Source organism: Myripristis murdjan, chromosome 1, assembly GCF_902150065.1.
Source record: "Myripristis murdjan chromosome 1, fMyrMur1.1, whole genome shotgun sequence".
Lineage (NCBI taxonomy): Eukaryota > Metazoa > Chordata > Actinopteri > Holocentriformes > Holocentridae > Myripristis > Myripristis murdjan.
Genome location: NC_043980.1, coordinates 6,647,647 through 6,664,390, shown reverse-complemented (window position 1 = coordinate 6,664,390; position 16,744 = coordinate 6,647,647). Strand labels below are relative to the sequence as shown.

Here is a 16,744-nt window from a genome sequence, read left to right as displayed (position 1 = left end):
TGTTCACTTCCCCCCCAAAAATTGTAAAAATAATAAAAAATAAAAAATAAGAATAAAAAATAATACATTTAATAAGATATGTGGGTCTGAGGTGTGTTTTAAAATTTTAATCAAGGAATAAAAAATTAATAATAATAATAATAATAATAATAATAATGATAATAAACAGTCATGGAGTTATTTTTTTATTTTTTTATTTTTTTTTCTGGCAACAGTGTTACCACTGCAACAGTGACCACTATTATTATTTTTCCGCTGTCGATATTACTATTGTTAGTGCAGCTTTTATTATAACTGCCACTGTCTCAACTACTACTATTATACACACACACACACACACACACACTGCTCGTGGTGCTACTGTCAGGCGGGGAGGGGCTTCTAGTGCAAAAAAAAAAAAAAAAGTATTAATTTGAAATTTCACATTCCTCCTTCCTGGTGTTTTATTCTTCCTGCTGAATGACTGAATGTAAAGGAAATTACCATTTTTTTGTTTTGTTTTGTTTTCCCACATTTTTCCCATATTTTCTGTAATGCAGTTTCAGCTCATGGTGGGTGAAATGCAGAATGTAAAGGCGTTATTTTTTTATTTGTTTATTTACTTATTTATATATTTTAAAAAAAGAGCGCAAGTTGAGTGTTTGTGCTGTGCGTAGAGGTTCATTAACTCCTGTGGCCTTTTCCCACCGCTCCTGTGTGTGTGTGTGTGTGTGTGTGTGTGTCGCTGCTCCGTGTAGCCGTGAAATCAGCTCCACGCTCGCCTCAAGGTCAGCCACACACACAATACCTGTAGCTATTTATTTATTTATTTATTTATTTATTTATTTATTTATTTGGTTGTTTTCCAGGGAGAGCAGCAGGCAGTCTGACATCATCCAGTCAAAATACACAGCCAGTCCTTGGGGGTGATATTGGAGAACACTGTCAGAGGCTTTGCTGACAGGAAATGTCGCCTATAGAGCGAGGAAAATAATAAATAATAGTAATAATAATAATAATAATAACTTTATTCCTATTAGAAAAGCATTCCCTACAGCGGCCAAGGCCAGTAAATAAACTGTGCCAGTGTCACGTCTGCATACACAATACAGCATACATACTGACACACTGATTCAAGAATGAGAAGAATAATTTTTTTTCTTCTTATTAATGTAGTTTTCCCACAGAGATCATCTGTCAATCAAACCGTGTGGGCGGGACTTGGATTGGAGTTTGCATTTCTGTAGGTGGCGCTCTCTTCTTCGTCTGTTCTGTCCGTTTCTTTTTTATTTTTCCACACAAACTGGAGACGTCGCTTCCTGGCTGATGATCGGCCAATCAGCTGATTCAGAATGACAGGGAGCTTTGTGATTGGCTGCCGGGTCGAAGCGAATCAGAGAAACAGGAGATCCAGTTGTGATGACACTGGTGTGAACTGGCTCGCAGAGGTGGAAGTAACTAATTACAGTCACTCCCGTTACTGGAACTGAGTAGATTTTTTGAGTATTTTTTTAAATTTAAAGTCAGTAATTTTACTGGTAACACTTCACAATAAGAGTACAACAATTAACGTTAGTTAATGCTGTAATGGTTAATTAACTGTTAGTTAATGATTATTATGGCATTTACTAATGTTAATAATATCTACAATAACTCTTAAATAACATAAATTAATACCTTAGCATGAACAGCATTAGTACATGATTCTTAGACACATTAGTTAACGGTTAGTTACCTGTTACTTAATGTTTATTACCTGCTACTTAATGTTTATTACAGCATTAACTAAAGTTAATTGTTGTACTCTTATTGTAAAGTGTTACCATTTTACTTTTACTTCAGTCCATTTTTTGCCCTTCATTACATGTTAAATGACTGTGGAACCTTTCACAATAAAAGCTCGGTCAGCAAAGATGAGAAGAAGAACCTGCTTCTACTTTGTTGGTTCGATTTTTCTTTCATTTCCAAATCTCACAATAAAAACTGCACCAGGATCCTCACTTCAGTTTTAGTGTAATGCCCCTTTAAAAGCATGCAGTGTGCAGCGTGTTCTCTCCTCCTTTTCTAACTGCATGGAAAAGATCCCAGCTAACACAGTTACTGTTTGGAAAAAGGAGCTCAGTCACTTTTACTGCCAGGACATTTGACATGAGACACTTTGGACTTTTACTGCAGGACATTTTTACTGCACTACTTCTACTTCTACTGCAGTCACATACCAGCAGAGGAACAGTACTTCTACTTCTACTGCAGTCACATACCAGCAGAGGAACAGTACTTCTACTTCTACTGCAGTCACATACCAGCAGAGGAACAGTACTTCTACTTCTACTGCAGTCACATACCAGCAGAGGAACAGTACTTCTACTTCTACTGCAGTCAGATACCAGCAGAGGAACAGTACTTCTACTTCTACTGCAGTCACATACCAGCAGAGGAACAGTACTTCTACTTCTACTGCAGTCACATACCAGCAGAGGAACAGTACTTCTACTTCTACTGCAGTCAGAAACCAGCAGAGGAACAGTACTTCTACTTGAGTTGCAGTTTGTAGTACAAAAAACTTTTGGGCTTGACGGCTTCTAATCCCTTTTTCTTGATTCCTAAAACAAAAATGGTGTGTGAGGAGCGAACGCCGGCCTGTTTCCTCATTCCTTCGTAATCCTGACGCTGCCGGTTTTCTGGGATTTTCTCCTCCTGACACGGAGAGTTAGCTCTGCTCGCACAGACATGAGCGAGCTGTGTGTCGGCTGTCAGCTGCGTGCATGTGTGTGTGTGTGTGTGTGTGTGTGCGTGTGCGTGCACGGACGACATGTAGCAGGAGATGCGAGGTGACAGAATGCGATGTGTCGGTCTCGAGCGACGTTTGTCGTATCGCTGAAATGCAGGAAATGAGAAGCGTCAGAAACGTCGCCGGCCTTCACTGCAAAAACTCAAAATCTTACCAAGATTATTTGTCTTATTTCAAGTCAAAATGTCTTATTACACTTAAAATAAGACATGATCACCTCAGAAGTAACTTGTTTTTAGACAATTTTCACTTGTTTCAAGTGTAAATTTGCTTGTTTCATTGGCAAAATTTGCCAGTGGAAAAAGTGAAAATTCACTTGAAATAAGTGAAAATGAGCTAGAAACAGGAAACAAATTTTGCCAATGAAACAAGCAAATTTTCACTGGATCTTTTTAGACAATTGTCTAAAAACAAGTTACTTCTGAGGTGATCATGTCTTATTTTAAGTGTAATGAGATATTTTGACTAGTAATAAGACATTTTTGACTAGAAATAAGACAAATAATCTTGGTAAGATTTTGAGTTTTTGCAGTGTTCGTTCGGTGCGGGGTGTGTTTTGGGCTCTCTCTCCTCCTCGCCTCCTCGCCTCCTCGCCTCCTCGCCTCCTCGCCTCCTCTCCTGTCCGGCCCAGATCCCTGCCAGGGTTAAATTAGGTATTGATTTGATCGGGACCAGGCGAGGGGCCCCGCTCACAGGGCCTCATTCAGGCTAAATTATTCATGCTCATACAGCTCTATATTTAGCCCAGGCCTAATGGTCACAAGAAAACCAAACGCTCAACACCCCTCTCCTCTCCCTCTCCTCTCCTCTCTCTCCTCTCCTCTCCTCTCCTCTCCTCTCCTCTCCTCTCCTCTCCTCTCTCTCCTCTCTCTCCCCTCTCTCCTCTCCTCTCCTCTCCTCTCCTCTCTCTCCTCTCCTCTCCTCTCCTCTCCTCTCCTCTCTCTCCTCCCCATTCCTTCTCAGATTGATCGCAGCGCTTCCTCGAATGTCGAGTGCCTTTCCGTGGGAATTGGAAATGGGAAGAGGAGCTTAAGCGAGCGTGTGTGTGTGTGTGTGTGTGTTTACTCTGATTTGACAAGCGTACCCTGAATTTCTAAGCAGCTCAGTTGCTCTCAACAGGCAGCAAAGCCGCGGAGCAACAGGAGTGTGTGTGTGTGTTTGTGTGTGTGTGTGTGTGTGTGTGTGTGTGTGCTGTTGTTGTTGTTGTTTTTTTAACACTCGTTGCTGTTTTTACATCCATATGGATCTCCCCGAGACGCCGTATCTGTCAAGATGCTTCTGTAGATTTGAATGTCTTCATAGAGCTGCGAGGCGCCCGCTCCTCCTCCTCCTCCTCCTCCTCCTCCTCCTCCTCCTCCTCCTCTTCCTCCTCCTCCTCCTCTTCCTCAGCAGCCGTGCCTCTGGAAGTACTTTTCTCATCTCATTCATCCCGCTTACTTTGTCCGCACGGGCTCTTCACAATCCCACGTATAAAGAGTTTGGAGCTTTGAATTGAACCGGCTCGCTGCGAAATGAAACGCGAGCTGTTATTGAATTTGTCAGCTGCGTGTGTGTGTGTGTGTGTGTGTGTGTGTGTGTGTGTGTTTAGAGAATCCGCGTTTTCTCCGTTCTCGTTAATATCGCCCGCTTCTGCTGGGATTAAGCGGGGTGACCGGGACGCGCCGCCTGACGAGATCGGGGCGGCTACGTCACACACACACACACACACACACACACACACACACACACATCCTTTAGGTCTCTTTCAAAAAGCCATTTTTTTTACAGACTTGACCTTTTGCATGTTTATATGATGACACTGCACATTTTACCCCATTTTTTTTTTTTTTTAAAGCTTTTTATTCGTTATTATTATTATTATTGTGTGCGTGTGCATGTATGTGTGTGTGTGTGTGTGTGTGGCTGTGTGTAGGTGTCATGCTGCTCCCGGCTGTTCTGCTGAACTGTGTGAATTAAAGCAAAGTGACACAGTGGACATTTCAGATATTAGGGCTGGCTCTGCATGTGTGTGTGTGTGTGTGTGTGTGTGTGTGTGTGTTTCTGTTCACACATACTTTTGCATAACACACTGACAGGATCCCAAATGCCATATTGTGTGTGTGAGTGTGTGTGTGTGTGTGTGCTTTTGGGCTCCGAGTGTGTTCTCTAAAGTGACCTACATTTCCCAGCGTTTTGCCTGCGGCTCCAGAGACTTTGTCACCGTTATCTCATCTGGCCAATCACGGCCCTAATCTCATTTGGCCAATCGCGTCCCTGATCTCATCTGTCCAATGGCGCGCCCGGCATCGCCGAGGCCCGGCCTCTCCTCGGCAGTGGCGCCCGCCGTCCGTGCGTTCGCGCCCGTCTGTCCCTTTAAATATGAGACCAGCCTCCATCTTGTGGCCCAAATAGCACAGGACCCGTGTAACTTTGACTCTCAACGCTAATTTCTCACGCTGCAGCGCCGCACCCTAATTATTTTCGCCCGGGACTTAAAAGGAGAGCCGTGTTTCCCGGCATATTGGCAGTGGGAGAGGAGGAAAAAATTGGAGCGTTTGAAAATTCTTTGAAGCTTTCGCTTTTTTTGTTATCAAAGCTCCCTTTGTAGGCAGCATGAATTTTGCATGTGCAGGTTTAAGGGAACTTTGTGATGTGCCTGCGTGTGTGTGTGTGTGTGTGTGTGTGTGTGTGTTTTTCCACCCCATGCAATACCAATTTGAATAAGGGAGGGAAGAGGCTGTGCCAGCTGTGGGTCGATGCCCACACACGTCCTTTTCCACACAGTTTGACCGAGCTCTGTCTGTGTGTAGGCGCTGCTAAAGTGTGTGTGTTTGTGTGCACGTGTGTGTGTGTGAGGAGTGGTTTACACTCTCTCACTCTTATGTACTACAAAACACAGCGGTGGAACAGTTCAATAAACCCATGGCTCAGTTTTTATTGCGGGTTTTTGGGTCATGATTTTGGTTTGTTTTGTCTTTCCAGTCGTCTCTGGATTTTCTCTTAGTTGCAAAAACAGCTTTGTTTTCATTCACTGCAAAAACTCTAAATCTTACCAAGATTATTTGTCTTATTTCAAGTCAAAAATGTCTTATTTCTAGTCAAAATATCTCATTACACTTAAAATAAGACATGATCACCTCAGAAGTAAATTGTTTTTTGACAATTTTCACTTGAAAATAAGAATGTGTGCACATTTTTGACTTAAAATAAGACAAATAATCTTGGTAAGATGTTGAGTTTTTGCAGTGTTTTGAGATTTGGGATAAAAATATGAAATCAACAAATATTCTCTCAGAAGGAAAAAGTCTGCTTAGACTATTTAAAACAAGCATATCAATACTTGCAGTGGATTCTTTAATGCATCAGCTCAGTGTGTTTGGATGGCTCTCATGCAGTGGGTGTGTGTGTGTGTGTGTGTGTGTAACACTGCACTTTGTAGTGTGTCTTGTGGACTGAACGGTTTCACACCCCTACTTGTGGTGTGTGTACGTATATTGCACATTTTATAGAAATGCTAAACAACGTCTGTCTGAAAACACAGCGCCCAGCCAACGACAGCACTAATGCAGCGAGTGATGTCGTTAGTTTTGGGTCTTGCCCCTCCGGATTCACACAAGGAGGTCAGAGGTCAGAGGTCAGCTGCAGGGCGCGTTGCCTGGGGGTGGCAGTGATTCGGTGGCTTCCTGCTCATGGTGTCACCCCGGCGCCCGACAGCACCCGGCGCCCGGCGGCACCCAGCGCCCGGCCACCAGCAGCTGCAGGCCAGCAGCTCGGCTTCAAGCGCCTTTGTCTCCCTCAGCATCCCTGCAGGGCGAGCATCCCCCTCCCGAGCTCAAACACTGTGTGTGTGTGTGTGTGTGTGTGTGTGTGTAGCTTGTATAAATCCTATGAATGTCTTTTCTGAAAACAGGAAACTCCCAGCACAGTCCAGTGTTGTTTTAAATCATCAACTCATGTCATTTCTAATGTAAGATCCCCATTATCTGTTTGCCTGGGTACATCTAAAGAGGATTTTATTAATAAACAACAACATCACATCTTAAAATAATAATCCGTTGCTGCCGTTCTGATGCTGCGTCCGCTTCAACACACCTCAGAGTTTAAATCTTGTAAATTTCCAGCTTTGGGACAACGTGGCGCCCGAGGTTGGCGTGTAAATTTGTAAAAATGTAAATTTGTGGCGTACGTACTGTATATGGATGTATTTCATTTCATTTCCTTTATCAGGCGGGTCTCTTCTCCTTCTCTTTCTTCTCCACCTTCTCCTTGTTTTTGTTTTTGTTATTTTATTGTACGCACAAATAAAGAAAAGGAAATACTGCAGACTGCTCTGAAGTGGGAGGAGGATTTCAAACATCTGTTGCCGGGGCGATGTGGCGCTGACCTTTGACCTCTTTATTATCGGTTGCCTGTAATGTCGGTGATCTAGGAACGGCGGCCTGCCTGAGGTCGGCTGCAGTGACTTGACTCCAGAAATACTGGATGTTAATATGTGTTTGGCCTCAGACCTGCACCTCTGTGTGTGTGTGTGTGTGTGTGTGTGTGTGTGTGCGCACTCATATTGTACACGTGCATGTTTCCACTGCTTTCTGCAAATGCACGTTCACATGTAAAAATGCATAACTGCACACACACACACACGCACACACACACACACACACACACACACACACACACGTCTTTGTCTCAGTCTCTTGCTCTTGTGTCTCCATTCCCCTTTAATGGATGGGGGGAGGTGGGAGATGGGGGTTGGAGTGGGGAGGTGGTGGTGGTGGTGGGGGGGGGGTGTCGGATGGAAAGCTGCTATATGTATTTGTGTTTCTCTGTATGCTGTTGCCAGGCAACAGCTGAACGGGGGTATTTACAGTTAATAAAAAGTGAGTGACATTAGCTCGCTATATTATTAGGTAAAGCACTCATTTGCTTTAAGAGCCCAGAAGAAAGGAATGTGTGTGTGCATGTGTGTGTGTGTGTGTGTGTGTGTGTGCGTGCGTGTCTCTAAAAAGCGCTTTTACATCTTTGTCTACTGCATGTGTGTGTGTTTGTGTTTTTGTATGTGTTTGTGTGTGTGTTTCCACATTCTTGTCTATGTGTGTATTTCTGTGTCTGTTTTTGACTTTGGGTGTATGTGCTGAGTGGTGTGTGTGTGCACATGTGTGTGTGTGTGTGTGTGTGTGTGTGCTATACTGCCAGGTTTCCAAAACTGTGCTCCACTTTGTTAACATTCACTCCTCTTGTCACTTTGCTTGATGATTACAGATTGCAGTCGGCTTTTTTTTAAATTTTAATGAATTTATATTATTTATTATATGATTTTTTGACACCCGTGCTGTCGAGCTGCTGTGTGTGTGTGTGTGTGTGCAGCAGAGGCCGCGTGTGCGTCAGCGAAATACGTCCCAAGTGCAAACACTCTGTCCCGTCTGACCTCTGCCCCACCCCAAAACAGCGACAGAAGACATTTGATCGGAGAAGAGCGTTGCTAAAACACACGTTATGTTCATGTTTTTGCAGTTTTGATGCAGATTACTTCCTCATTGTCTCGTCCATGTTGTTTGGTCGGGTTGGTAATACGACACCGTGCATTAACGCCGCATCTCCTCTCCTCTCTGCAGGCTTTGAAAGCATCCTGGAAGGCTTGTTTGGACCAGGACTAGTCAAAGATATCACCCTTTTCCGAGGTAAACACGCTTGTTTTGTATTCACACACACACACACACACACACACACACACACCGATGCACTATGCAAAAAATATCAAACTGTATCATGCCACTTGCCAAAGCAGAATATGTAAAGCACCTTAGAAACAGTGAAGCTGTAATAAATATGATCCATGCAGACGAACAAAAAGGGAACAAACCGGTTGAAGGCGGTTTGTCAGGTCAGCCTCCGTCTTCCCAAAACGTGAGTCTGCACCGCCGCTCTTTAAAATGTGTCTGCGATACCGACCTGCAGGCTGTCACAACAACACGGCCGTCTGATAAAACACCTCCTCCTTGGTAACCAAACCGAGGCGGGAGACGGTAACGCGAGCGACATGCGGCTCGTTTATTCGCCGTGGAACAGACGTGAAGCTGAAAGTGGCGGTCAAGTGGTTTTATTCAGGCGACGGCAGAGTGGATGCAGATGTGGGGAGGAGGCTGGATATCTGCTTTCACTTCCTGCATCAACTACAAGTACCGACTCCTGACTTGTAATTCTGTCCGAAAGCCTATTTTTGTGAAACCCAAATAGTCCGAAAAAGTCCCGTTGGACCAGAATCCCATTAATATGACGGGTCTTTATGCGGAAAACAAATTACCATTATTCAAAAAACACTCAATAGTCTGAACAATGTCCTCTCTGTGCACTCGGTCAGGTGTAGGCTGGGGTTTCCTCTGGTTAAACAGGGATGGATGTAAAACTCAACATGACATCAGCAGTCACTGAACTCCATCAGGTTTGTTTTGGGGACAGTGGACCTCCAGACTAATGGGCTTTCAGACCAAGACGACTTTTTGCCTTTTTGACTATTGCCGTTTCAGAATAATGGGCGGTTGGAATAATCGCGTAGCACCCAATACATCTGGAAATAAAGGAAACGAGGGCTGAAAACGGCAAAAACGGCGTCAAAATCGCAACTTTGACCCAAAATGGCCGACTTCCTGTTGGACTTAGGGTGTGGCTCCAAGAGACTTTTTGGTGCGTCTGGTCATGATAAATATGTGTACCAAATTTCATTGTTCTACGATAAACTGTATCGAGGGGCTCGCGATTCCTAATTTTCTAGGTTTGCCCCGCCTTTTTGCGAGACCCATAAAATATCAAAATTTTCACCAGAACTGACACGCACGCCAATTTTGGTGACTTTTCGTCCACGCACATTCGAGTTATTGACATTTAAAGAGTTGTAAGAATAATAAAAATAATAAAAATAATAATCCTTATGGAAACAATAGGGCTTCGCGCTATCTCAGCGCTCGGGCCCTAATAAATATCACCAAAGAATGTGGAAAATGGAAAATCCATATTTACTAGGGGGTGTTTAGCCATTGCATTATTTGTATTCAGGTTCAGATTCGAGCTTTTAAAAAAAAAAATCCAGCTTCGTTATTCGGATTCGGGAAGAAACCGGAAGTGGGCACACTCGAGACTTCCACCGAGCTCGCCGGCTAACTTCCGGTTTAGCTCTCGGCTAACTAGAACGGGAATAAAATAATTGAGTCGTGCGGCTCTTCTAGACTTTCCAAATGTAATCGGACTGAACGGATCAAAGTCTGCTGGTGAAACGAGTCGTTGTGACGCTCAAAAAAATGTCTCCACCGTTTTATAGCCGCTTCTTTTCCTGTTATTGTCTATGAGAAAAATCAAGATCTGTCACACATAGGCCTAATATTATATCAGTTTTTCACTTGACACTGACAAAAGCTACAGTGATTTACATGGACAGTGTGAGTCCTAAATGCAATTCTCGATTCTTAGAATGTTTAATTAATAGGAATAACCTGGAAGATAATTTACACAATCCACAACTTTCTGCCAACAGTCTTCTCTGGCCTTATTTGCGGCCGCAGTTACAATTTTTTTTTTTTTTTTTTTTGTCCTCCTTTGGCTCTGTTATGCTGTAGGAGGGGCATTTTTCAACTTGTCCCCTTATAGGGAATTAAATCTCACTGTAAACCAATCCAAAGTGATTCTGAGTGTAACGCTCAAAAAAATGTATCCATCGTTTTATAGCCGCTTCTTTTCCCGTTATCGTCTATGAGAAAAATGCTTTTTTGGGCCACAGTTGCATCACGTGATGCTGCAATTCTACGTTTGGCCACTATGTAAAATTGGCTTCAACGTGTGGCGCTGTTCCAGGGGACTTGGTTCTACTGAATAACATTTTTTTTTTCTTTAGAAAAAAGCTCCCGAATAATGAGGATGAACTTCGGACAGACAAACTATTCGGGATCAAAGCATTATTTGTGTACTTCCGAATATCGTATTCGGCTTCGGGTACATCCATAATATTTACCACTAGTTTTGTCAGGTGTGCTTTTAAATGAACATGCAGTTAAATTCATGTTGTGATAGTGTTATCTTTTGATTTCGACTTGAGGAATCGTGACGTTCCTGTACTTTCCCGTTCACTGAGTCGTGTTGATGGGACTTTTCTCAAACGCGGCTCCAGGCTTCACGGGTGGGTGGAAGCATTTGGAAATTGCCGGAGCCGCGTGTCTGCCTTGAGAGACAAAGGCAAACGCAGCAACAAAAACGACGCCAACAACAACAACAACAACAACAACAACAACAAAAAGTGGTTTAAAAAAAAAAAAAAAAGCTTCACATCAAGGCCGGCCTGCCTGCCTGAACAGATGATAGCAGCTCCTTTGGCACCGCCGCTCTGCTGTTTTCAATCTGCTACAATTTGCTTCATTTACACGGCAGCTCCTTTTGATTTATGGCTCAAGAAACAAAAACAAAAGTGGAATCCATCACGGCTGGCCTTCGGCGCCGCTCACAGATGCGCTCGGAGACGGAGAAGGTGCAGACGAGCGGAGAGGGGGAGCGCGTGGTGCATGACGGCCAGCCACATCCTCGTGTTTACGCCACATCCAGGCGGGCGGGATGGCGACTGTTTTAGGTGACAACTATTTTGAACAATAATAACAATTAACCTTCACGCTCCGCCTGGCGCAGGAACAGTTTGACTGTCAGGGAGGCAGCAGTGAGGATCTGAGGCCTCGTGCTGGGAAACTGATGGGCTTTGATATAATTATAATGTCGATTAAAAAATAAACGACAAGTCACATATCAGGTCATCACATGAGAAATCCGACTTGCTGCAAGTAGCAAAAAATAGGAAAACTCGATATATAACTCAATATATATATAACTCAATTCATAATGCAGCAGGATCATCCATAAAATAATCAATAAACATAAACATAAAGATATAAAATGATAATAAATGCAACAACGAAACAGGGAAAAAATTTGATCAAAGAATCAAATACTAATTATAAAAACCTTATAAATGCAAAGAGGACAAAACAAAATGGAATAAGAACATAATTATAATTATGACAAGAAAAATGTGTGTGTGTGTATGTGTGTGTGTGTGTGTGTGTGTGTGTGTGTGTGTGTACGAAAAAGCAAAAGCAAAAGGAACAGAGAAAAAGTGAAAGCATGAAATAAAACAGGAGAGATTAAATGAGTAGCAGTAAACTGTAAGGCCAGGTAGTCAGGAGAATCCCCCCCACAACACACACACACACACACACACACACACACACACACACACACACACACACACACACACACACACACCGCCTCTGTTCCCATCTGCTTCACTGTCTTCCAGGTAGGGTTTCATAGCCTGATTTATGACGTAAATCAAACATGGCTGCAAATGTAGAGCAATCTCATCTAAACGTACAGCTCTCTCTCTCTCTCTCTCTCTCTCTCTCTCTCTCTCTCTCTCTCTCTCTCTCTCTCTCTCTCTCTCCTTCTCTGTCTCTCTCTCTCTCTCTCTTCCCCCCCAACCCAGAGAAATGAGGTCAACATGGCGGCCTGGAGTCATGTGACCCCTCCCCCACCAACTTAAGGCATTTTTAGAATTTTTCTGGCACGTTTATGTCATTTTCGCTCATGCATGACACACACACACACACACACACACACACACACGCACACACGCGCATTCACACACGCACACATACACACACACAGAGTTAAAGAGTCACACTTGCTCATTCGCAAACCCCCACTTACAGATAGTGTGTCCTGTGGATGTCGCCTTAAAGCTCAAGCTCATGCATGCACACACACACACACACACACACACACACACACACACACACACACACACACACACACTCACTCACTCACTCACTCACTCTCTCTCTCTCTAAACATGAAAAGTATTTTGTGATAAATGTAATTTACTTTTCTGGTGGGCATATTTTCCCCTTAAACCTGCCTCCCCTCCTCCTACTTCATTTAATCATTTCCTACATTTCCCACAATGCCTTTTGGCAGCTGTGTGAGAGCCTAAACTCATTCCTATCATGGAAAATGTGTGTATGGCCCCATAACTGTAGCTCGCCAAGCAGTCTGTAAAAATTGGGGCATGTACGTTCTCGGGGCTGCAGCATTTAGGCAGAGAGGACTGATACTCAACACGATAAACTGAGAGTATTCTTCAAAGTACACTTCAAAGTACACTTCATAGTACACTTCATAGTACACTGGTAGTAGTATTATAGAAATTCAGCATCCTACACTGTGATGCCAGACAGCAGCAGCGTAGATCTACACATTCTCTGCTCTCTGGCAGCTGAAAATGTGTGAAAACAGCGAATGAACAAAGACAGAGAAAATTGATCTCTGCACACTGGTCAGCATATATTTTTGGTTTTTCATGAATTTTGTAATTTTTTTGTATTTTTTTGTATTTTTTGTATTTTTTGTATTTTTTTTTTTTTTTGGAGACAGCAGAGTGACTCCTGTGAACGAGAGCTGATCTGTTTATTTTAATTCTGGAGCTACGGGAGTGGCTCCTCGATTTATTCGGTGCGTTGTAGCTGCACACTCAGAGTGCTCTGCAGTATAAACTGAATTTTCACGCTTGCAAAGTCGTTATGGGTAACGGCTTTACATGTGTTGCCTTACACTCATTACTCGGTTAATGTGTGTTAAATGTGTGTATCCGGTCAGTTTCCTCAGCGGGTCTCTTGTTTTTTCCACACATAAAAAGCCGTCAAGCCACATAAGACGGAGGGTTCACATGAGCCGGTCGGTGTGTCTCAAATCGTGCACTTCCGTTAGTGCACTGTCTGTAAGTACACTCAGCTGACAGTGCACTTAAAGGTACAGTGCGCAAATTTCGACAGTGAAGGGCGTCTCAATTGGCGCACTTCCTGTTGTGCACTTATCGCCACAGCTTCTTCTTCTTCTTTTCCTCCTCTCTAAATCGGAACGGAGATTTACCACCGACTACCGTCGCCCGCGAAAATAGCTCTATTGATTACTGATTTTGATTGATTCTGAAATTTATCATTTGTTATTGAAGAATGCAGCACCAGGGGGTAGGGGGTGCTGCAGCCAACAGTCGGCATCAGGTGAGCCGGCGTTGGTTTTCGGTGGTAAAGTTATCCAGAAGCATCCTGTCTTCAAAATAAAAGCATCACCACTGCTTCTAAGATATTAGAGTTTTATTTTTGTAAACAACCGGAAGTGACTGTACTTTGCACAATCGCTAGGTTGAGCGTTAGCCGAAAACATCGAAGCAATTTTCAAAACAGACGTTATTTGGACAAACTGACCACATATTTGGAATGTTAGTGAGAAAGTTACTTTCTCACCTGAGAAAAAAAAAAAAAAAAAAAAAAAAAAAAAAACTTAATAAAGTGACATATTAACAGTCGTAAAACGAAAAGTCAACTCAGCTTCTTTAGGTAGCTCCCTCCGGTCAGTGGTGCCGTCAGGGTGAGAAGTGTCCATCGTTCCACACTCAACTTTTTGACTGTTTTGAGTGTACATCAGGGTATTTGCAGTGCACTGCATTTTGTTAGTATTTTCAGTGTGAACGCACTTATGCACTCAAAATACTAAGTGTAAGTGCAGAAGTGCACGATTTGAGACACACCAAGTGATCTGGTTTCTCCAGCAGAAATCTACCTGTGCTCACCGGCTTTCTCTTAGTCGCTTACCCCGATTCTGGAAACTGCGCGTGCGTGTTTGTACGTGGAGAACGACCCAGTTACTAAAGTGCATGTAAAATCAGTGAGCGTGAACCTTGTCGCTGCATTGCATTCTGGTCTATCTGCTGCCCATGGGTGGACTCAGGCAAAGGTCAGCAACTGCCCAAGCTACCAAGGGTCCTATAATCAATAACAGATTTCTGACGAATAAATTTTCCCTCCCAATATTTTTCTCAAAGTTTGGCTTTAAATAATAATGTAATTTCTTCATAAAGTTATTTAACTTTTGAAAGATACCACCACTTTGACTGCCTTTGACATCCAGCCCTTTATTTTGAAGTAGTGCAGTAGCATTGTTGCATAGCGGATGGAGATAGACCAAAAGAACAGATAATAACAGTCTCGGTGCACAGAAAATGTGAATAATATTATATTTCTTTTGATTTGCAGAATACGTAGTCGTTAGAGTGGGTTTCCTTAATAAGCAAGAATTTTAGTAATGTTATATTTATTTGTGGTTGAAATCCAACGATTAAAAAAAAAAAAAAAAATCACCTCTGGTTTAAGCCACGCCCCCTTTTTTTCCTGAATCCAAATCTGAATAATTTTACCCCAAAACAAATACAAGTACAAACAGTGGTGCCTCTTTACATGTCTGTTAGAGAGTTTTGTAGTTGTTGTTGTTGTTGTTGTTTTTCCTGAAGAAAGTACATTTCTGCTTTGGAGCCTCAAGGTAAAGGTGTTTTTTCGCCTCCTCATATTTCCATCAAAGGTGACACTGACATAAAAATATAAAGCGTTCCTCAACAACCATGTAGATCAGACAGTTGAGTTTTAATTCTCCATAGTGTCGGACAGTTTGTGTTTATAGTATTTATTTTAGTACAGCAAAACAATGAATATGTGGTTCCAAATAAAAGTAGTAAGCATTTATCTGGTGCCGGTCACATGGCAATTTTCTTTTTTAATTTGTAATTTTGTCTTAGTTGATAGGACGCTAAATTAGTGCAGCGAGCCCGAAGAACACTTTTCTGTGCTTTTTACCTCAGCAGTGTGCGGGCCGGTGAGGAGGAGACCTTATGAGAAAGTCTTTTTATATAAATAGGGATTGACAAGGAGGAGAGAAGGGACGTGGGGGGCCCCTTGCCTGAGTTTGCCCAAGGCCCCCAAGTCACAGAGTCCGCCCCTGCTGCTGCTGCTGCTGCCGCCCCCGTGGTGGAGAAACCGGTTCCCGTGCCTCCTCTGCGATGCAGCTCTCCCTGCGTGACCGCTGGACGTCGGTGCAGTTAAACATCAGACGAGACGACCGGTCGCATTTCGAGTTCGCACATGATTTTATTCACTGAGGACGGGGGGGGGGGGGGGGGGGGGGCAAAACCAGCCTCGCCAACACATCTATGACCGGCTCTCCCTTCGCTCGCCGTCGTCCGTCTTATAAAGTCTGTGGTCAAATCCAGTCGCAATCTCAAATCTCAAAAATGAGACTTCTTACAAATAACCAAAGGGTGATACAAGGGTTTTCTTCTATTCAGACAAATGACGAATCTTCATTTGTCTGAATAGAAGAAAACCCTTGTCAATCGCAAAAGAAGACAAAATGAACTTAATCAGTTGAACCAAAGGGTGAATTATTTGATTTGATTGAGGAATATATGAGATGATATGATGAACTGAACCAGATACTTCAGTAAACAACAGGGGAACAGCGAAAGTTTCCTATCAGATATCATGGGGTTTTAGTTTCAGTTAAATATCATGGAGTCTCTTCATATAAAATGAGGCTTCGAAAGGCTCTGCTGCCCAAAACCTCTGATTTGGAACGATCATGAACACTCAGCTGCCGTTCATCCTGTAAAACTGTAGCTTCTTAGCATCTTTTTAACTCGAGACCAGTGGTTGTCAAAGTGCGGCCCGGGGACCACCACGGGGTCCCTCAGAGGCTCATAGGGGGTCCTCAGCAAGATGAGAAATAGTTTAATGTCATTCGAATTTAATTCACTGGAAATAGTTACAATGCAGAAAATATATGCGGGATCATTTTAACCTTTTTTTTTTTTTTTTTTTCTTCCAGGTTTAATCTCACCACGATTTGTCAGTGTTCAAGCGTGACACTGAAACAGTTTAAAGCTTTGAAACCTGTGCAGATTAGCTTGATGTCTCTCAAAAAACATGTAGGAAAATGCAAAAAAGTAAAAAAAAAAAAAAAAAAAAAAAAAAAAAAAAAGGAGAGAAAATTAGCACAAGACAGTTGGAAATTTGCAAAATGAAATAAAATAAAATAAATAAAACAAAATAAAACAAAATAAAATAAAATAAAATAAAGTTT

General features: G+C 42.7%; 1 protein-coding gene across 1 annotated transcript in view; it reads left to right on the top strand.

Annotated features, from left to right (window-relative positions):
* The window catches only part of lcor (ligand dependent nuclear receptor corepressor), a 116,182-nt gene that overhangs the window by 48,949 nt on the left and 50,489 nt on the right, over positions 1 to 16,744 (top strand). The window contains exon 2 of the mRNA XM_030061195.1: positions 8,362 to 8,427. Coding sequence (XP_029917055.1) covers positions 8,362 to 8,427 — 66 coding nt within the window. The remainder of the gene's footprint in view (positions 1 to 8,361; positions 8,428 to 16,744) is intronic.